We start from the raw sequence: 23,568 nt of genomic DNA, 5'->3' as shown, positions 1-23,568 counted from the left end.
CCAACCTACTCTCATTATCTCATATATTAAAAAGCAGTATCATGAACCCATGTTTCTCATAGATATCTTTTGTACATCTAGGTGAATACATTGCACTGTATCAGAACCAGAGAGCCATCATGAAGCAGAGACACTTTGAGAAAGAGCAATACATCAACACCCTGGCCAAAGACAAAGAGGAGATGAAGGTATGAGAAACGCTTCAGTTTACTGGTGATATCTGTGTGATGTTGACTCTAGTGTAGGGACGCCAATTTTCACACATTTTCATAATCGATTGTCGTGGAAATTAACGCACATGGAGGACTCCATAATATGTAGCCTACTGTTTAAAAATAACTTAATGCACTTAAGAAATGCAAATATTATCATTTTCCTTCATCATTTTCTTAGTTCAGTGTATTTTAATACATGTAGGCTATGTTTAGTACTAATTTATGAATTGTTCAGTTACTAACTTAAGTTAATAAAAATGTAACATTGTGGATCGTGGGATATTTCGGACCTTTTGGACTTTTTATTTTATTTGAAATGAAGTAAAATCATAGCAAGCTTTGTAAACACAGTAGCCTACCTATCACACCATTTCTCTGGTGAGACGTCCGCTGAATGTGTCTTCATGCTTTTCCGGCAATCACGGATGTAATTGTAGGTTTGGATGAAACGAGACTGGCGGATCAACAGTGCTTAAAACATAATATTCTTTATAGAGAAACGCTCCAACACTGATTGAGGTTCTTCTGTGATGCAAACAAAACTTGACATACAGCGCGCAAGTGCCCTCTAGTGGTAACGGAGTGTACAGACCACTTTATCAATGTGTGCTGGCATGATTACTGAACGCATTTGTCCTGAAATTCATTAATCAGCGATCGATAAGCTTGATTGATCAAATTGTTAACAATTAACAGGGTTCGCACAAGGTTCTTAAAGTGCTTGAAATTAAAACGGAACATTCCTATACATGTAGCATGCCTGAGAAATGCATTAATTTTCCACATATCTTTTGATTATATTTGCTATATCCTCCACTCAGTGCACATATTGACATCTGCCATAAGACTGAAAAGTGACCAATCACAGCTTGTTTTGATTTTTATGTGACGTTCGGAACAGGTAAACAACAAAGGTCTGTTTGCTCATTTCAGCCAGGATACAAAGACCTCTACAACTCGCGTATGTGACCAAATTTTGCGCTTGGTGACAAAAATGTCTGTCATTAGCCACTGGCCATTGATCGAGTTGTGTAGTGACGAAGAACTTTAACACCGAAATACTTTCATTACGTGTTGTGTCGCATGAACGTGTACTCTGAAGGAAATTTACCTCATAGATTGGCTGCATGGAATATCACCATCGCGTTAGTTTGAGGTACAGACATTTTCACTGTATTTAATGAGGTCAACTCTGATTTTGGTTAAACTTTACCACAGACTGTTTTCACTTGATTCTCCCTTTTAACGCATATGCCTCTAAAGACGAGTGTAATGTGATTTCATCCACGTTATGAATTTACCTGCTCCATTTAATGTGTGTCTATCAAAGATGAGATCCAAGCACTCCATTTTCATTGAATAATATGTCTCTCTTAATATCCTTTATGTTCTTTACAGTCAGTTGTTCATCAAGAAGTAAAAAGCATTTATTGTTAATTTATTATTAACCGTGCAACTCTTCTCTGGTTAATGTGCACTCAACCAAAAAAGCATGTCTGTCAGACGCTCGTTCTGAAGTGCCGGTTTTCTTAAAGAGACAGTACCATTTTAGCACTTGTCAAATTAATGTAAAAAAATTTGCAAGCAAAATATTTGCAAATAGTAAAAAAATTCAAACAGTGACGGATCATCATTAATAATATATGCAATGTCATGACATCATTTTAATTGATAAAATGTACAGTTTATACATTTAAAAAAGCTAAAATGTGATTTATAATAATGATGACAAGCAAATTCTTAATATATGTAGATACTGTGTTTATAAAGAGTCTATATATATATATATATATAATACACACACACACACACACACACACACTTTCACATTGTATATAGTATGTTTCCTTTCTGATTACCTTTTATACATTTTTTAATGGTCCATTCATGCCATGTCGGAATTACTGTAATTGCAAGTTTCCGACTTGTAAATACTTTTCACTTCACTGGTAATACAAGTTGGGAACTCAGAATTATATGAAAGTTCTGAGTTCTTCTGTTCTTCTAATCATTAGCATCCCTACTCTAGTATGTATCTCATTGGTTATATCTGTGATGTGATGTTGACTCTATTGTTTGTGTGTGTTAAAGCTTAGGTGTTATGTTTTAAGATAAAGTAAGGAATGAATCAGAACTAGGGAATGAATCAGAACTAGGGAATGAATCAGAACTAGGGAATGAATCAGAACTAGGGAATGAATCAGAACTTGGAACTGAATCAGAACTAGGGAATTAATCAGAACTTGGAACTGAATCAGAACTAGGGAATGAATCAGAACTTGGAACTGAATCAGAACTAGGGAATGAATCAGAACTTGGAACTGAATCAGAACTAGGAACTGAATTAGAACTTGGAACTGAATCAGAACTAGGGAATGAATAAGAACTGAATCAGAACTAGGGAATGAGTCAGAACTGAATCAGAACTAGGGAATGAGTCAGAACTGAATCAGAACTAGGGAATAAGTCAGAACTGAATCAGAACTAGGGAATGAATCAGAACTAGGGAATGAATCAGAACTAGGGAATGAATCAGAACTTGGAACTGAATTAGAACTTGGAACTGAATCAGAACTAAGGAATGAATGAGAACTGAATCAGAACTAGGGAATGAATCAGAACTGAATCAGAACTAGGGAATGAATCAGAACTAGAAAGTTTGACTGATTCACAAATAGTTTGGTTTGTGCTATGCAGAACTTCACTTCATGAATTGTTTAAACAGGAAATGTGAGAATTCAAACTAGGAACTGGATCAAAACTACATTTAGATTTACATTTATGCATTTGGCAGACGCTTTTATCCAAAGCGACTTACAGTGCACTTATTACAGGGACAATCCCCCTGGAGCAACCTGGAGTTAAGTGTCTTGCTCAAGGACACAATGGTGGTGGCTGTGGGGATTGAACCAGCAACTTTCTGCTTACCAGTTATGTGCTTTAGTCCACTACACCACCATCACTCCTATACTAGGGAATAAATCTTGTGATTGTGTGTGTGTTTAGGCTAAGTTAGCAGAGCTACAGGACCTGGTGATGCGTTTGGTGGGTGAGAGAAACGAGTGGTACAGCAGATACATGAGTGCCATCAGTAATCCAGACCTGCTGTCCGCTGGAGAAGACCACATTCACCCTGCAGAGAGACGCGAGGAGCTCAACGGAGACAGCCCAGGTATAATGGCACTCTCTTTCATTCAAACACTTGAGCATCAGGAAGTCTGTTTGGATGGTTTTTTTAATGAGCCACTTGAAACGATTTGCTTAAGTCATAACGCAAGTGTTCTCAGCAGTCCACACGTGATATTTTGTCTTCTGTTTTTGTACCGAAATAAATATTCACTTAAAAACTGCCATTAATCACTATTATGAATTAAGTTAGGGTGTTTATTTGTCTTTAATGTACATTTATGTGTTCCAGTTTGGTGCTGTCACCCTAACAGAGTTATAAATGTTATAAAAACGTAATAAAGCAATTTATTAACCAAGTTAATAAAATACAGTTTATGTGATGAATACGATTATAAATACAGGAATGTTTCAAATTCTTTCAACCAACCTGTTCAAAGAAAATAATCTGTTGAATAATGTGTATTATGATTCTAATGTCTCACACAGTTATAATTTTACTCCCAAACTATACTCTCACCTACAATTCAGCGATTTACAAATTATGTTTGAGCCAAAATTAATAATTCATAGTGCTGTTAATGGCTTTTTCACTTATACAAATTGCATGAAATGTTGTGTTGCTTTTGTTCCCAGCATGTTACAAATTTCAGTTTTACTCCCAAACAAACTCGAATGATTTGGACAGTTTAGAATCAGTGTGAATCAGTTTAATAAAGACATTAAAAAGAACAATCAGATTTGTTGTAATACTTCACCAATATCCTATAAATATTCTCTCTCTTTGCGTCCGTACAGCGATTATGGACATAAGCTCAGCTGTTGATCTTCAGTCTTCAGCACCTCGGTCCAGCACAGACCCTGAGATTCAGTACCAGATTTCTGAGAGACCAGGATCTGGACCAGATGTCTCAGCCGGCCCGTCTCTGAGACCCAAAGAAGACGGCACTGCCCGTCAGATCATGCAGCTTCTGCAGGAGATCCAGAACCCTCAGGCCAGAACCCCTCCCTTTCTGGGTGAAAACCCCTGCATCCCGTTCTTCTACCGGCCCGATGAACATGATGAAGTGAAGATCTTGGTGGTCTGATAAACGTCTGTTTCTCCTGTTTCGAATCTCTATCTGTCAGTCTCACGAGACGAATCGAAATCTATTGACCTGATCTTTTCTGATTGGGATCTTTTGGGGGATATGGACACAGATTTTAAGGGTGTTTGGGGTTTTTCCTCCTCGTCTCTCTGGTTTCTAGAGTAAACAAAATAAATGTTATGCTATCTGGACTTCTGAAGACCTTTGACATTTGGTTCTAGGTATAAACTAGGTGTTCTTTAAACAATATTGGTTCTTGCTGCTCCTGTATGCTTTGCCTGATTGTTTTTTTCCTTATCATTAAGGTTCAATGATTCAGATATATATTATGTCCAGTCAGTTGGATTTGGTCCTAAATGTTAACAGCAATGGTTCTGGGACAGGCAAACAAGACTGATAAATACACACTAAATATGGTTTGATAAGGAATATGATTGATTTGATAGAGCAGATTTGGATGGTGATTTCTGAAAGAATCAAATAATGAAACGTTTGTTTGCTCACAAAGCAGGTAGGGCAAAGTATTGAAAAGGTGATGGAATGTAGAATCAGAACTAGGAACTGAATCAGAACTTGGAACTGAATCAGAAGTAGAAAATTTGACATTCACAAATAGTTTGGTTTGTGCTATGCAGAATTTCAGTTCATGAATTGCTTGAACAGGAAATTTGAGAATCAAAACTAGAAAACTGGATAAGAACTAGGGAATGAATCAGAACTACAAACTGAATCAGAACTAGGGAATGAATCAAAACTAGGGAATGGATCAGAACTACAAACTGAATCAGAACTAGGGAATGAATCAAAACTAGGGAATGGATCAGAACTACAAACTGAATCAGAACTAGGGAATGAATCAAAACTAGGGAATGGATCAGAACTACAAACTGATTTAGAACTAGGGAATGAATCAGAACTATAGAAATGGAATCAGAACTAGGAACTGAATCAGAACTATGGAATGAATCAGTACCACAAACTGAATCAGAACTACGAACTGAATCAGAACTAGGGAATGAATCAAAACTAGGGAATGGATCAGAACTACAAACTGATTTAGAACTAGGGAATGAATCAGAACAATAGAAATGGAATCAGAACTTGGAACTGAATCAAAACTTAGAACTGAATCAGAATTTGGAACTGAATCAGAACTAGGGTATGAATCAGAACTTGGAACTGAATCAGAACTAGGGAATGAATCAGAACTATAGAAACTGAATCAGAACTAGGAACTGAATCAGAACTAGGGAATGAATCAAAACTTGGAACTGAATCAGAACTAGGGACTGAATCAGAACTTGGAACTGAATCAGAACTAGGGTATGAATCAGAACTAGGGAATGAATCAGAACTTGGAACTGAATCAGAACTTGGAACTGAATCAGAACTAGGGAATGAATCAAAACTTGGAACTGAATCAGAACTTGGAACTGAATCAGAACTAGGGAATTAATCAGAACTTGGAACTGAATCAGAACTAGGGACTGAATCAAAACTTGGAACTGAATCAGAACTTGGAACTGAATCAGAACTAGAAATTTTACAGATTCACAAATCGTTTGGTTTGTGCTGTGCAGACTTTCAGTTCATTAATTGTTTGAACAGGAAATGTGATAATCTTAATATGCAGTTTAAGAATTACATTGTTGTTCAACTAATATGAACCGAGGGTTTGCGACGGGGGAAAAAAACTCACCAGTTAAAGTTCACAATGTTTCATGTAATGCCACTAATTGTCAGGGTTGTTTATGGCTTTCAGTTGTATTTTCACTGGGCATTATTTAGTTTAATACTGAAGGAATTGATTGACAGATATAATTAATGATTTCTCCCCTACAGACACACACACACACACAAGCACCTTGTGTTAGTCTAGAATGTGTGACCCATCAAATCAAAACCTTGAAGATATTTGATTGATATTTATAAAGAGACTTGATGGTTGTTTGTGGCTAACTCTATGATGCTAGCTGTGTGTCGGCTGAGAGTTTGTGTGGTTTTGATGTTAAGTGAGTGATCGACTGTTTAAATGAGTGCACAAGTTTGAGAGTTGTACATATATTACAGATATCAGAGTTTGTAAAGATTCCTTTCACATGAGCAAGACTTAAAGAGTGACTTAATCCCCAAACATCTTTCATCAGAGTCAAGTTGGCCCTCAGAAACTTTCAAGAGAATTATGGGTGTTTAGAATCAACTGGATTCGGAAATATTGTCTACGAAGCCTTTATGTAATGCATTATAAAGCGTATTATATACCTTAACAGTTGTGTGTTTTCATAAATAATTACCACAGTTATCATACATGTATCCTCCTGGTATATACACTTCAAATAATCATTTGTCTTATTTTCCAGTAAAAATATTTAAACATTCTTAAAACAAGATCAATTTACACGAGAAGCAAAATGACATATTTTGTCTTATTTTCAGAGACATCTAATGGACTTTAGTAAAGTTTATCCCTTTAATAAGAAACATCTATTTGGGGGTAAGAATGGGGGTAAAAAAATATAATATATATATATATATATATATATAAAAAGTCTTACCCCATTGTCAAATATTTTTTTCTTGTTTAAAGCATAAACCTCGCCAAATGTTTTAAGATTTAATGTCATTCTGCTTCTCAAGTAATTATTTCATGTTTTAAGATTTCTTTTTGTGATAATTTTACTGTAAAATAAGACAAAAAATACTTTTCTTCGCAGTGTAGTTATGCTTTTAAAAAGTGTTATGCATTAAAATATATGATCATGTGTTTATATGTAATGTATTATCATGTTACACCTGTAAAGAGGATGATACAATATAACCGATGATAACACATTATGTAACACATGAAACTGAAAAATAAGTGTTATAATGTATTATAACTGAGGTTAGTGTAATGTGTAATGTATTAATAATAGCTTTATAATGCATTATATTTATAAGCTTCATTGTGTTATGTATTTATTGTTTATTTTCACCTGCAGAAGTTCAGAAAAGTGAATAAAGCATATTATCATATAACTGGAACATGTTTTGGACGAGGATAATTATGAGTTTACATCTGAATACTGTTTGTTCTTCACTAAGACTGTATTTTACCCCACTAGCTGGATCAGGTGAACTCTAAAGCACTTTTATTATTCGGAGCTTATGCAACATTTATCTCTGCATTTTCTTTGAATAGCTTTTATAGTTATTATTAATTTGGGGGTGGGCTTTAATCAATCTTTAACAACAACACAAGTTATTTTGATTTTAAGAAACAAACTACTTTAGAGAAAAAATTTGCTTGTTAATGTAACCGTGTAAATAGTGTAACTGTGTATCATACTGTATATTCATGTGGGGAGAAGGATGAAAGTAATGCTTACCTTTGCCTGCTGAAGATAAACAGATGAATATAGTGGTGAGAAAAGACACGCTCGTGGCGAGAAGAGAGATCTGTGTCTGTGATTTCATACTAAAGGAGAATTCTATTTATTTGGAATAATTACCTACACTAATCTGTTTTTAATTTAGTCTGTCGAAACACAATGAAGGAATAATTTCAGCGGAAATATTTCAGATATTAATGATTTTCCTCCTAATAAACCTGATTGAGCAAAATGGCACCTGGTGTATTCGATGTCTTAAGTTCATGATGTGAAAGTAAATATGAATTCATGTTCAAGTTCAACAATGTATTTGTTGAACAGTATATATAAAAATGTCTTTAATATTCTCTGGTCAAGCTCAGACACTTCAACTTATTCCAATGAATTAACTCCTATGGTATTGAAAAAGGGCACCTCCATTTGTTATTTGCGGTCATTTTTGACCGGAAGGGTCAGATGAGTAACCCTTTTGTTATGATGCTGATGATGATGATGATACATTAAAATTTAAAAAAATTACTATTCAGAACCTACACTTCTATAAGTTGAAACATGAAGGAAATATGAGAATGTGACATAAATTGGAGGCAGATTGCTGCCATCTGGTGAACAAAATATAAATAACATGAGTTGAACACCATGTCATGCCAGTAACAGCCAGTAGATGACTGTAGACACATACTGTGTAGTCTGATGACTTGTTGTAACCTAATTTTATATTTTATCACAAGATATGCATTTGGATATATATTTAGACATTATCAAACTACTATTTGTCAAAGTTTAGCATTTTAAATTGATTTGAATTGTCAGTTTTTGCAGGTAATGTCATTATGTTTACAATCAAACCTGACCATGGTGTTACAAAGAGAAAACACAGAATAAACATTTTTCTACCAATAATTAATTTCAAACATAAAGTACTATTAAAGGTAATAGTAAATGCATAATAATGTCATGAAAATGAGTACAAAACAGAAGAATCAGAGTAACATTTTGCAATTTCAAACTTTCTATAGTAAAAATGTATTTCACAAATGTGTGTGTGTATGTGTGAGTGTGTCAGATTGCTGTCATCAGCTAGAAAACTACAGATGACTTGTAATTCCAACAATGACCAAAAGATGGTTGTAGAGCTCCACTTATTGATGCCCTGGTTCTGTGTGTGTGTGAGTGTGTTATCGTCTCACCCCTTCATTTCTGAGTGTGTATGTTTAGCATTGTCACTGATTTATTTTTTTAAATTTTTTTTTGACAAATGTAAAAAAGCTCTGCGTTATAGTCTCACCAGTTCATTTTTGTTTGTGTGTGTAAGTTTTAAGTGTTTGTGTGTGAGTGGGTGTGGATGTTTTGCACTGAGGATGTTTTAGAGTCTCACCCTGTAATTTTTGTCTGTTTTTTCTGCATTGTGACTGATTTATTAATTGTATTTGACAGAGAAAAAAAATGCTGTTTTTTGGTCTTTCCCATTCATTTTCAATATTCGGTCAATTTTGACCGTGAATACCAAAGGTGTCACTTTTTTTTTTTTTTTTTTTTTTTTTTTTTTTAAACGACCACTTAGACTTATCGAATCAATTCAGTTGTATGTTCAGATGGCAAATGGAGGAAAAGTCACCATGTCTTTTACTGCTCAGATAAAGGAAACCATTTTTATTTAATGAGGAAAAAAAATTTCGGTCAAAAATGACCGAATACTGTAGAAGGATTAAGCTTAACCAACTAATAGTTTGATATTTGTCACCTACCCATATGCTTAAATGATTCCTCTTTATTTTTATTATTTGTATCTGGCTTAGTGTGCTAAGACGAAGACATAAAAATGATACAAAAGCAACATTTTGGTACACTGAACTTTATTGATCGCCAAAGTCGTCCAATCAACAGCAGAAGATACACAGCAGGACACATTAATACACACACTCATTCTGTCACCCGTTACATACTCCGTATCATTACACCTTTCTGTCCAAACACAGAAAGAGGCCCAGTTTACTCTTCTATACACCATTATTTTTTTGCACATTATCATACATTTAATTTAAATAAATTACTTATACATCATAATTTCATATTCAGTAATCATACATGTGGACTACACTATTTTCTAAACAGTGGAAGCACAATTTGCATAAATGCACCACAAAGACGCAACACACTTAAGATATGTTCATGATTAATGGTTTACTCATATATAACGGTAATTATTTTCTTATTATCGGTTTTTACTAAGACTTAAATTGACAAATTCAGTGCAGTTAGGAAAGACTTTGCACGAGTTGAAGTGAAGATAAACATACAGAAATATACTATTGATACGGCACAGTTGAAACGGCTGAAGGGTTTTGTCATGCCACAACGTGAACTATTACCAACAGGGGCTTTATTATTATTATTATCATCATCAGTAAAGTTAGTACTACAAACGACAGAAATACAGTTCACTGTGGTGGAGGGTTGCGTCCATATTTTCTCATTATCGACAAAACAAAAACATCTCAAACTGTAAGGATTTCTATGCATCAACCAGAGGGGATATTTTTTTATTTGCTTAATCTTGATTTTTCAATCCTAAATTACAAATAAACAAGTAAAATCAGACTTTAAATTGTTTTGCATAATTTCAATGCACAGCTCGTACTGGATAAAGTTGACAATTAATGTTGAGTTTAAAGGTGCTGTAAGTGATTTTTTTTAGTTTCACTCCTTAAACTTCAAACAGGCAAGGATTATAATGTATTTTAACTAGGGCTGTTTATTTAAAGTGTTAATTTAGTGTGAAAAATAAATGCGTTAAAAAAAATGTATGCAATTAATCTTGCACCCGACATGTACGTAAATTCCGTAATAAGGAACGTTCCTACTATCGGAGCAATTCAAGCTTGATGTAGCACCTTGATGCTATAGGGGGCAGTCAGCGCAACTCCAGCTGCACATACAAAATGTATTTGATTTATCTTAATTATAATATTTATTAGGTCTGTATATAATATTTATAATTAATTGTTCTAAATGACCTTTTTTGGGGGGTCTATCTCAGCAAATATTGGTATGCAATTAATTGTGATTAATTGGATTAAGATCATGTCGTTAATTAAATTAGATGTCATTTAATTAATTTTAACTGTGGCTACAATTATTTACACATATATCAGAAGACACAATCCAACTGTCAATCATTTTGTGCATTCAGGTTTGCTGATATTGGGTTGGCTGATGTGTCTTTGGAGGGTGGGGTTTTTGGGAGAGGGGTGTGGCTGAAGTGATGGGGGCGTGGACTATTTAAAAGACAAATACTGTCCATCACCGCATATTTTGGAAAACGATGATGTTAGGAAACTGAAAACGGACTAGTGTGGATGTGACCTAAATTGCCAGTCACACAGGAAGTTAAGCCCAAAGTATACTTCAGTCAGACGGTTGAGCGTCCGCGTACAGGAAGCGTGACGCAAATCTCGTCATTACCAGAGTTTTGTCTCGTCAGCCCGATTTTTATGACATATACATGTATAATTTATTTCTGAACTCGGCAAGTCGAATTGACTTCATCATGTGCAGATATCCACAATTCAATTTCCAATAGTGTAAATGCTTATTCTTCATAATTACATATGCACTGAGTATAAAAACGTTAATTCTTGATATCAAATTGGAATTTGAATGAGTAAAAAATTGTAATCTTGTTATTTGTGACTGCATTTTCACAAGTAGAATTTCATAATGATCTGTCATTCACTCCTGTTCAAAACACAATTAAAGAAATCTATAATTAATTTCATACTAGTTGAAATTAAAATTTTATTGATTAGCAATGCAATTCTTACTAGTAAAAATGACTTCAATAATTACTTTGTCACTAGTGCAACTGTCCATTCCTGATATCAACAATTAAATTACAACTAGTAAAAACGTTAATGCAATGTGATTATAACTAGTAAGAAAGCCTTTTAAGATATATTTAATTACTCTAAAAAACTGAAATTTTTACTAGTGCAAACCTAATTACTGATATAAAAAATGAGCATTTTCACTTGTAATTCCATCGAGAAAATGTAATTGTTGATATCTATGATTCAGATCTTGCACGTGATTAAATGTCATTTCGGCTTGCCATAGAGTGAACACATCCTCATACCTGAACGCTTTTAATCACATCATCATAACCTCTAACAAGAATAGGCCTAAATGCCTATTTAACACTACAGATGGAATTCATTCGTTTTAGGTTGAAATTAAGCAGGTAAACCTTTACACATCGTTCAAATAAGCGGTTTCCAAACTTGTCGCTACACATTTCAGATGTCTCCCTCAAGCACACCTGAATGAACTCGTCAGCTCGTGTAGTGGAGCCAAAATGAGTGTGTCAGGAGACTTCGTGAACATTTTTGGAAACCGCTGGATTACATGATTCATGTCAGAAAAGGCATTCTTTTTAATGTGGTCAGCAACATGAGAAGATACTAGAACATTTTGAGGGTTGTGGACTATCACAATGAGCTTTGAAGGTTGAGGAGCATTAACCGAAGGAGAGACACCATGATGACCAGGCAACAGATAGAAAGTATTTCTCCACTCCTGCCATCGAAGACGTGATGAAAAATGTCTTGTCGGGTTCCTTTATGTTCTTTCTCGTTGTTGTCCAGTGTTCATGGCGGTTCTGTTGTGCTGGTGGGTTCTGGGTTGTTTGTCTCAGTTCAGAGTGAGATGAGAGAAAAACAGAGAAGCAGAAAGTAGAGGAGAAGTGAAGAGGAGCTGCTAAGGGTCGTGAGGAGGAAGGGGGCTCTTGGGGTGAAAGAGGTCGACCTTGTTTGGCCGGCTGAGCCATGAAATCAGAAAAGGAAAGGAGAATAGTGTAAGCTTTGAAACAAATGAAACTTAAGCACATAAATGCTAGAAATCTGCCCCAGGAGTCCACACGGCTAGAAGACAAACCACACTTTCCCTCTTGTCTGTCATATCTACCATATCAATTAAAAATACTTCCATTAGAAATGTCATGAAACGTCATGCAGTCGTTGACCCCAAAGAGTACTTGCGTCACACTTAATGTCTGAATGTGATTAGTTAACAAATATAGGTAGGACAAGTGCACTTTTCAAGCAAAACACTGGACAAAAATACGTTTCTTAAGTTAAAATGATTAAAGAATCAAAAATATTTTTTTTCGATTCCTAGGCATTGGTAATCAAGAGTCCGCTCTAAAGCTTGGAATCGACTTGTTCAGACTGTTCTAACTAAACTACTACACGTTCCAGAAGCCTTAACAACACTAATTCAAAATACAGTTTTATAAGGACAGCCGCTAAACGGTTACATTTCTCGACTGATCGACGACTCTTTTATAGTCTGTCAGCCATCAGTGAATCTGATTAGTTTGTTCAACTGAATGAAGCAATCGCACAAGCAAGCCCGCTTCTTTAATATGGAGCCCCTTAGAGGACAGGGCGGGAATTTTTTTCTGAAATAGTTTGCTTTCCCTCGCAATAAGTATTCCATTCCCATCGCAGTAGTTGCCTTTCCCTCGCAATTGTCTGCGTTCCCTCACAATAGTTTGCATGCCCTCGCAATGTTTTGCTTTTCGTCGCAAAAGTTGGCGTTCCCTCACAATGTTTTGTGTGCCCTCACAATAGATTGCGTTCCCTCGCAATAAGTTTTGTTCCCTCGCAATAAGTTTTGTTCCCTTGCAATAGTTGCCTTTCTCTCTAAATGTTTTGCTTGCCTTTGCAATAGTTGTCGTTCCCTTGCAATAGGTTGCGTGCCATCACAATACGTTTTCCATTCCCATCGCAGTAGTTGCCTTTCCCTCGCAATTGTCTGCGTTCCCTCGTAAAAGTTTGTGTTCCCTCACGATAGTTGCCTTTCCCTCACAATGTTTTGCTTGCCTTTGCAATAGTTGTCGTTCCCTCTCAATAGTTTGCGTGCACTCACAATAAGATTGCGTTCCCTCGCAATAAATTTTGCGTTTCCTCGCAAAAGTTTGCATTCCCTCGTAATACTACGTTTTGCGTTCCCTCACAATGTTTTGCGTGCCCTCGCAATAAGTTTTGCGTTCCCTCACAATGTTTTGCGTGCCCTCGCAATACTATGTTTTGCGTGCCCTCACAATAAGTTTTGCGTTCCCTCGCAATATGTTTTGCTAGCCTTTGCAATAGCTGTCATTCCCTCGCAATAGTTTGCGTGCCATCACAATAAGTTTGCATTCCCTCGCAATACTAAGTTTTGTGTTCCCTCGCAATACGTTTTGTGTTCCCTCGCCATAAGTTTTGTTCCCTTGCAAATAGTTGCCTTTCTCTCTAAATGTTTTGCTTGCCTTTGCAATAGTTGTCGTTCCCTCACAATAGTTTGCGTGCACTCACAATAAATTTTGCGTTTCCTCGCAAGTGTTTGCATTCCCTCGCAATACTAAGTTCTGCATTCCCTCACAATGTTTTGCGTGCCCTCGCAATAAGTTTTGCGTTCCCTCGCGATATGTTTTGCTAGCCTTTGCAATAGCTGTCATTCCCTCGCAATAGTTTGCGTGCCATCACAATAAGTTTGCATTCCCTCGCAATAAGTTTTGTTCCCTCACAATACGTTTTGTTCCCTTGCAATAGTTGCCTTTCTCTAAATGTTTTGCTTGCCTTTGCAATAGTTGTCGTTCCCTTGCAACAGGTTGCGTGCCATCACAATAAGTTTTCCATTCCCATCGCAGTAGTTGCCTTTCCCTCGCAATTGTCTGCGTTCCCTCATAAAAGTTTGCGTTCCCTCACAATAGTTGCCTTTCCCTCACAATGTTTTGCTTGCCTTTGCAATAGTTGTCGTTCCCTCACAATAGTTTGCGTGCACTCACAATAAATTTAGCGTTTCCTCGCAATTGTTTGCATTCCCTCGCAATACTAAGTTTTGCGTTCCCTCACAATGTTTTGCATGCCCTCGCAATAAGTTTTGCGTTCCCTCGCAATATGTTTTGCTAGCCTTTGCAATAGCTGTCATTCCCTTGCAATAGTTTGCGTGCCATCACAATAAGTTTGCATTCCCTCGCAATACTAAGTTTTGTGTTCCCTCGCAATAGTTTGCATTCCCTCGCAATAAGTTTTGCGTTCCCTCGCAATATGTTTTGCTAGCCTTTGCAATAGCTGTCATTCCCTCGCAATAGTTTGCGTGCCATCACAATAAGTTTGCATTCCCTCGCAATACTAAGTTTTGTGTTCCCTCGCAATACGTTTTGTGTTCCCTCGCAATACGTTTTGTGTTCCCTCGCAATAGATTGCATTGCCTCGCAATAAGTTTTGTGTTCCCTCGCAATACGTTTTGTGTTCCCTTGCAATAGTTTGCATTCCCTCGCAATAAGTTTTGTGTTCCCTCGCAATAGTTTGCATTGCCTCGCAATAAGTTTTGTGTTCCCTTGCAGTACGTTTTGTGTTCCCTTGCAATAGTTTGCATTGCTTCGCAATAAGTTTTGTGTTCCCTCGCAATGTTTTGCCTGTCCTTGCAATAGTTTGTGATCCCTAGCAATACATTTACCATGGTTTTACTACAGTTACCATATTTTAACCTTGATATTCATGGTTAAACCATAGTAATAATACAGGAAAACGAAAACTAGTTTGCGTTCCCTCACAATAAGTTTTGTGTTCTCTGGTTTTTGTAATGAATTCCAAAACCAGAGTTGATTCCAAAAACATTTTCTTGTTTGCTTGAAAAATGTAGAAGTGCTATCTTTCTTGACACTTGCTTTGATATTTTGTTGATATTCTAAGTAGGATTTAAGTGTCCATATACGTTTTGGGCCTCTGTATATTTATATATTTGAATGTACATGAATGATCTGATCATTTAATGTTTCATTATTCCCTAATAATGCATATATTATAGTGTTATGAAAATGTTTAAAGATTTGATGTAAATATAATTTTTTTCCTGAAGTGTGCAACTTTACTGTCATCAGTTTTCTACATGACAAACAGGAAGTTTAAAAGCTTCTAACAGAGAGGAAAAGACTCTGTGGTAAAGTTGAATTACCCTTCATGGGCGTTTGGTGTCGTCTTCTGGCCAGTGAGTTCAGGGAGCGCTGCAGCCGAAACACAACACAAAAACAAAAAGAGCCAAAAATAATGTACAGAAGTGCAAATAAATAAGCACATTTCAGAGATGCAGTTATCATGAGAACTCCAGCGCAGACTCAGGAGAGATAATGCATCTGATTGAGAGATTGTGCATCTGTTATGCACCTCACACTGAAAGAAATGAAGCAAAAGATGACAGAAAATAAAGCAACAGATAACAAAAAGAAAAGCATTTATCAAACCCTCTTTCTCACCCTCTGGTCTGTTGACTAACTTTTTCTTGCAAGCAGAAGTCAGTTTATGGTTTGTGTTCAGCATTCCTTATGCATGGCATGTGTTTTAGATAATGTTAATGATCAAACAGCAGCTTATGAAGTCGGCATGTTTGCTTGTAGGTGTTGCATGAGAAGGACCATATTAGGAAACTGAAGGCTGTGTGTTACGATGAATACCCAAAAGAAATCTCTTATTAATCTGTAACAGAGTTTTGTCCAGGTAAAGTGTTTGAATGCATGTAAGATGAGGAACAGGAAAGGGAATGAGGTCTGGATGGGTGGACGTATCTGCCATCGCTGTCTGTCACAGGTGTGGGAGGAGCTAATAGTCAAAGAGGGAGGGGTCTGTGGGTCTGTTGGGTCGACTAGGTGATGCTGGGTGTCGTCGGCTGCCATGGAAACACACAAGACAGAGACGATGAGAGTGAAACACACACACAATACATACACTAATGTGCTTCTGAATTATGTTTATAAAATTCTGTGAAAATGTGCATGTGAAAGCATTTCATTTACAAAATAAAATAAACATTTTGCACAGAGATTAATTACTTTTTAGATTATTAGCGTTCAATATAAAAATGCAATAAAGGACCGAAAACGTCATTTCTCACGATCTCACGATTGGCTAATAATTTGGAATAATTGCTTTAAAACGCTTGACATTTTCAAAAATAATTTGATTGAAAGTGCTGTAAACAGACAACAAGCCAATCAGCAATCTCTCTGCCTGTGAGTCATTTTGCATTGTCATTTTGGTTGGCTGACATGTCTTGGGGGTGTAGTTTTTAAAATGGGTGTGGTTTAAGGGAGGGGGGCGGAGTAATTCAGTGGCTAAATCTGGCAAATCTGAAAGTAACTGTTGCATACTTGTTTTGTGCACCATTTTTTTTTTTACTTCATTCTAAAAGGCAGAGTGTAAACTTGAAAGAGCTTAAAGGACGTTTACAATCATGTAATGAAACAATGAGATGCCATGAACACACAAACAACACGTCACACTTGACCCCACTGTAAGATTTCACCCTAAAGCTCGTAGATGGATTGTGTGCATGTAGTGTTTGAGTGGATGTTTATAGTGTATTTTTCAGTAAGAAGGAATAATAAATGATAATGGAAAAGTTGACATAAAGTGAACCGTGCAAGGGCTGCAAAATAAACCTGGTAAATAAAATCTAAAATACACTTAGTATTTTGCAAGGCACAGACAGTCTCACATTCAGAGTAAATACTGTACGCACACTGGTCACTGAATCCGAGAGCTGCTTTTCTCAAGTTATACCAATTTCTCATTGTACAAGCCACATGGCAAATCGCCAGACAAAATATGATATGTAAATATGTTAAAGCTGCACAGGGATTTGATTGGCTATTGGAAGGTTTCAGTCATTTATTACATGCTGTAAATAGTTTATAAATATATTTAAATTTTTATATTCTGGGTTAAGTACAATGTATGTGGCATGCTGTCGATTACCACAGACAATAATTTTGACTAAACCCTTAGTTTGTAAAACCAAACAAATTGTGTTTAACGTAATGTAGGGCCCTATGAAATCTGGTTACTTTATCCCAAATTCTGTTTTTTCCAATTTTACTAATTAATTTATCATAGTGTCCAAAAACATCTCCAAACAAATAAAACATAATAATGGTACATAAGAACTAATTACACATGCAAACACAACAATGACTAAAGGTTTGCATAACATGCAGACATGATTTTAGTAATGAGATTTCACAGAATGAGTTTCATTCTGTGTCATTTGAGTCATCATTGAGTCTGTGTCATGTATTTGGCGCCATCTCCTGGTGGTCATATGTAACATTGTGCTTCATGTGGATTATCTAATGATCTATACATCTGATTATCTTGTGTGTGGGCTCGTTTGAAAGATAATCACCTCCTCTAAGTAATGGTATGTTCCTTTTATTTTTTGTGAAGTGAAATGCGGCATATAAGCAACACCAACATAATTGTCAAAGACATATGCTTAGCTATTTTTGTCTGTGAGTAAAACAAATAAGCTGGTTGTATTCTACTCTTTGAGAGCTTTCCAACAACATATGACACATGGATATTTGATGAGTTTGATGTTTTTACTGATTACAATAATATGTACAGTGCAAATGTTTTAATAAATGATCAAAACAGAACACTTCTGATTTATCTGCAAATTTCAAAGCACTTGTTCAGTTTTGGTCATAATGTCTACATGCATTGGAAAGTAGAGCTTCTAAGCTTTCAAACGAGTACTTATTTTGTGTTAGTCAAGACTGTAGTTATTAATATTGTGATTTTTTTTCACGTGGGCATATCCGAGCTTAAAGGGTTAATTCCCTTTTTATGACTTAATTCCGCTGCTATTGCACCAGTCTTTTTGTTAAAGCAGTTACATTAATTATCCATATGCACTCGCCCCATAGACTTTAATTGTTACTGTAAATACTGTTGTTTGTTTTTACAAACTGAGTGATGAGTTAAAAGGATATTTTTTGGCATTAGACAGCATGTCACAAATACAGAGTTTGGCAAACTGAGGGGTCGTGCAGCGTCTCACAGATTCTGTCGTCCGTCCCAGAGACCCTCAAAGACAGAGAGACATGCTGCTCTTTGTCTAAAATTGTGTGTGTGTGTGTGTGTGTGTGTGTGTGTGTGTGTGTGTTGTTACTGAAAACTGTCTGTCCATCCAAAGGTCCATGTGTAAAAGGTTACAGATGTTTTTAAATCTTTTTACTGTGTACATGTCATGATTGTTTTGTAAGTATATTAACGTGTGTTTCAGGGTCTTACATAAAATCACCATGATAACCATAGTTTCCCAAGCAGAGGAAATTTGGTATTACAAAAGGACAGTTCTGACTCTAAATTCTGATTGGATGAGGCACATTTTAAACTATTATTATTAATGAATTTAACTTTTTATTGAAAACATGTGTCTTTAATCATATTGCTGTATATAGTTGAAGTGATTAAAGTGTTTATAGATTAAAGTGTCTGCTAAATGAATAGATATAAATGACTTGTTTGTTTGTCTGAGGATCTCAGAGACAGTTGGCGTGCAGAGAGGATGATGGGTAATGGCGTAAGAACCACAGACGTACCAGAAGCGTCAGTCCTCATTGATCACTGATTGTAATTCTGTGAAAAATAATATCAGCAGGAGGGGTTCGACACGGAGCGACGTTGGGGAGGGGAAGAGAAGGAGGCATAAAACACGTGGAGGAGAAACACAGAAACATAAACACGGCTCCAATCCAAGCTGAACACAGACTGACCGGCCAAAACCTCTGAGATCAGTATAAACACAACTGTAACTAATTATGAACTAATTATGAGTTCATGAAAATAGCCAAACAATCAGAAAAATAATCTTTAGTGGTGATACATCGCCTGGATATTTGCTAAAGTACAGAGGTTTTGCCATTCAGCCTGTGAATAATTAATCGGGGACAGATGCGTTACATTCTGTATAGGCGTTATACTTTGGGTTACATTATATTATTAAGAAGTGAAAAGTGTGTGAGCAGTGTGTGTGTTGTCAGGAAGCAAGCGTTTGTCGTTAGTGTCAGAACGGTTCATATCACACATCACACATCACACGCAACAGAGGACAAACTTTAGCAATGGACATATTGAAAGAAAATAAAAGAACACGAGTGTTATCTGTCTCCCTCACAGCCTCATACGACTAGAAATCTGTCTGTCTGTGTTTTTGTCTACAGCAGGTGAGGTGCTCAGCATTATGTGTGCTGATGGTTTCTGTGATCTAAACGTACATTCAGTGACACATTTATAAATGAGATGCTGAGAACACACTGTGCATCAAATGATTAGCATTTTAACGTTTGAACGATAACAAAAGATGGACGCCAACTGAGGAAAGGTGAATCTCACAAAACCACTAAAGAAGAGGTCATATTTCACCCCAAAATACAAAGAAGGGAATTATTGCTTAAAGAAATGTTGATGTCGTGATCAGCGAAATACTGCTCACTTTATACTTTCCAGTTATTAAAATTAATTAATCATGGCTGGCTGTGAGTAGCATATTTCTACAATGGTATAAAGACTCTGCCGTATCAGTCAGGGAAACAATCAACAAAATGTCCATTTTGTGTAAAAAAAAAAAAAAAAAACAATTGTGTAAAAACATTATTATGGAGCCGCTGAGAGGACAGGGTGGAATTTTTTTTCTGAAATAGTTTCGCGTGCCCTTGCAAAAGTTTTAAGTGCCCTCTGAATAGTTTTGCATGTGTAGCCGGTCCTGCTCGACCCACTCTGAACGGGACTCGAACCGGCATCTCCAGCATGGGAGGCAGGCGCGCTAACAAGGAGGATAAAGGCTACAGCCGCTAACGTCAGTTGCTAGTGCACCTCTTGAGGCCAGGGGAGAGATGTTTACACACTGCACAGCACATACGAGATGGCCACCATTACACCTGCCCACTTGAATAGTTTAGTGTGCCCTCGCAATAGTTCTGCATGCCCTCGGATAGTTTTGCATGCCCTTGCAATAGTTTAGGGTGCCCTCGCAATAGTTTTGTGTGCCCTCAGAATAGTTTTGCGTGCCCTCGCAATAGTTTTGGGTGGCCTCGGAATAGTTTTGCATGCCCTCGCAATAGTTTAGGGTGGCCTCGGAACAGTTTTGTGTGGCCTCGCAATAGTTTAGGGTGGCCTCGGAATAGTTTTGCGTGCCCTCGCAATAGTTTAGGGTGCCCTCGCAATAGTTTTGTGTGCCCTCGGAATAGTTTTGCGTGCCCTCGCAATAGTTTAGGGTGGCCTCGGAATAGTTTTGCGTGCCCTCGCAATAGTTTTGTGTGCCCTCGCAATAGTTTTGCGTGCACTCGCAATAGTTTAGGGTAGCCTCGGAATAGTTTTGCGTGCCCTCGCAATAGTTTAGGGTGGCCTCGGAATAGTTTTGCGTGCCCTCGCAATAGTTTAGGGTGGCCTCGGAATAGTTTTGCGTGCCCTCGCAATAGTTTTGTGTGCCCTCGCAATAGTTTTGTGTGCCCTCGGAATAGTTTTGCGTGCCCTCGCAATAGTTTAGGGTGGCCTCGGAACAGTTTTGCGTGCCCTTGCAATAGTTTTACATGCCCTCGCAATAGTTTTGCATGCCCTCGCAATAGCTTAGGGTGGACTCGGAATAGTTTTATGTGCCCTTGCAATAGTTTTGTGTGCCCTCGCAATAGTTTTGCATGCCTTCGCAACAGTTTTGTGTGCACTCAGAATAGTTTTGCGTGCTCTCGCAATAGTTTTGCTTTACTTTCGCAATAGTTTTGCATGTCCTCGCAGTTTTGCATGTCCTTGCAATAGTTTTGCATGATATTCGTAGTGAAACCATAGTTATAATACTAATGTTACCTTTGGTCTGGCACTACGTTTATGGACAGATTAATTTCTGTCTCAATGGGTCTCAATGAGGGCTTGTTGCAGTACCATATTTGACCACAGATTTCCATTGGATACACAGAGGGGCGCTGTGGAGTTCAGGAGAGCAGCAGACTCTCTGCCCCACATGCTTGTATTGAGACGCTTTCAGCTACTTTACGACTTAAAAACAGGATAAAACTTATACTAGGCCTGCTTTTCAATACATATGCCAGCATTTTGAACATAGTTACAGGCAAACAAATGACATTATTGGCAGTTTATAGTATGGATCTATGTTTTCAAGTGGATGAATATTTAGGTGGGGCTTTGCCCTACCTGCCCATATAGACGAGCCGTGCCTGGACCAAAGCATTGCATTTGTTTAAATGTGTATAATGTTAATGTTAAAGTAAAACATTATAATCCTTAAAACAGTCATTATTTTTTCCTGGACCTGTTTTTGTGAGATTCACCTTGACATGTAAATATGATTTGGTTTGACATTCCCATAACCTTATAGAAATGAGTTGAATTTCATTGGTGGTAAAACTTCAGCTTCTTATCGTTTAAACGTTATGGTGACCGGATAACTCACCCACAACACTGCACTTATTCCACCAGTTAGCGTCTCACATTCCGCGGCTGAGAGCAAACGGACGTTTTTATTAGACTGAAGGACTGAAAGGTTAGTCTTCACTCTTTCTGAGCAGTTTTAACTACCTTTTATTATTTTCTCCCATGTATAACATACAGGTGAAGAGTGTAATTTCTGCGCCACTAGCAGCACCAATCAGAACTGTAGAAATGATTGTTTCCAAACATGTTTCCCAAAAGCTCCTCAACCCCCCTTCCACTCGACCCTATCTTCCATTATTCGGACAAGCAGGTAGTCCCACCCCAAACTTACAGCACTGGTTAAGCCAGAAGTTGACACAGGTATCTGGCCACCTAAACAAATAGATTGCAACTTTGGTGCCGCTAGTAGTGCGTAAATTATACACTACACCTTAAACATTCTCCGTTTCAAATCTTAGCGATGTATTATCACGTTTCCTGTAAAAGTACATTATTTAATCTGCAATTATTACATCCAGACTGATTTCTAACATTAATACAATATTCCTGAAATGTTGCGTAGTGTGAGTCTCACCTGGGCACACCGGGGGGAGCTCGGTTAGGCCGGGATGGAACCTGAGGAGGGGGCCCGCTGGAGGGGTCTGGAGAGGCCCCCGGGCGAGACGGAACAGGTGGTCCACCTGCAGCAGGGGGGCCCGGGGCCGAGCCGCGAGAGCCTGGGCGTGCCGGAGGGCCTGGAGGAGGAGCCCGTCTCTGAGGGGTCGGGCTAGTGGCGGGAGACCTTACAGAGAAAAAATTTAGATATTTAAGACCACATTTACTCTCTTATTCATTAGTGCACGTTATGTTTGTCTTCAGGATCTTTCATCAAAATGTGAAGCTCTCCTTTTCTGATTACATAATGAAGGCTGCGTGGGCGGAATAAAATAATATTTAATCATTTCACAGCCTAACGTAACAATCAGATCAAATCCAGATGGACAAAATCAAGTCCCACTCTACATGATGTCCCTCAAAATATCATGTTTCACTAGAAAATACATCACATTATGAATGTTAAATGTTTTAAGGATCATTGATCAATACAGTTGTCTGTGGTGTTAAAATTGAGAAATAACAATAAATCACAATAAAAACATGCATAAAGTTTGTGGGAATTTAATCTTTGTGTCCATGTTGGTTTCATATATTTTTTTTTAAATATTTATTGCTTTTTCTAACTCCAAAAATGGTACACCCAAAACCAAGTAAAGGGTATGTAAAGGGTATTAAAATCCTTAATCGTTACTTTAAAAAAAGTTTTCAAACACATTTTTCAAGGTAAAATTTTTTTGTTACAAATATAATTAATTTTTAAGTCACGAATATCAGGAGGTTTTCTTAGGGTTACTCCATTTGACCTGAACAAAATGTGCCTTTTCATAAAAATGTCAAAATATATGATATATATATACACTGATGAGCCAAAACATTATGACCACTCACAGTGATGCGAATA

At 37.1% G+C, this 23,568-nt stretch overlaps 2 protein-coding genes across 7 annotated transcripts in view; one reads left to right on the top strand and one right to left on the bottom strand.

The window, feature by feature from the left end:
- golga2 (golgin A2) overlaps positions 1-8,035 on the top strand; it is a 48,284-nt gene extending 40,249 nt beyond the window's left edge. For all 6 annotated transcript variants that reach the window (XM_051667360.1, XM_051667397.1, XM_051667387.1 and 3 more), the window contains 3 exons: positions 82-188; positions 3,222-3,387; positions 4,140-8,035. In XM_051667360.1, the coding sequence (XP_051523320.1) occupies positions 82-188; positions 3,222-3,387; positions 4,140-4,429 (563 nt within the window). In that variant the 3' untranslated portion in view covers positions 4,430-8,035. The remainder of the gene's footprint in view (positions 1-81; positions 189-3,221; positions 3,388-4,139) is intronic.
- LOC127423803 (dynamin-1-like) overlaps positions 5,334-23,568 on the bottom strand; it is a 111,528-nt gene continuing 93,293 nt past the window's right edge. Inside the window, exons 21-24 of the mRNA XM_051668423.1 lie at positions 22,645-22,851; positions 19,226-19,262; positions 15,802-15,850; positions 5,334-12,616 (exon numbers count right to left, since the gene is read on the bottom strand). Coding sequence (XP_051524383.1) covers positions 19,241-19,262; positions 22,645-22,851 — 229 coding nt within the window. The 3' untranslated portion in view covers positions 5,334-12,616; positions 15,802-15,850; positions 19,226-19,240. The remainder of the gene's footprint in view (positions 12,617-15,801; positions 15,851-19,225; positions 19,263-22,644; positions 22,852-23,568) is intronic.

Source organism: Myxocyprinus asiaticus, chromosome 3 (genome assembly GCF_019703515.2).
Source record: "Myxocyprinus asiaticus isolate MX2 ecotype Aquarium Trade chromosome 3, UBuf_Myxa_2, whole genome shotgun sequence".
Lineage (NCBI taxonomy): Eukaryota > Metazoa > Chordata > Actinopteri > Cypriniformes > Catostomidae > Myxocyprinus > Myxocyprinus asiaticus.
Note: the sequence above shows the minus strand (reverse complement) of the source record. Positions and strands in the feature narration are given on the sequence as shown.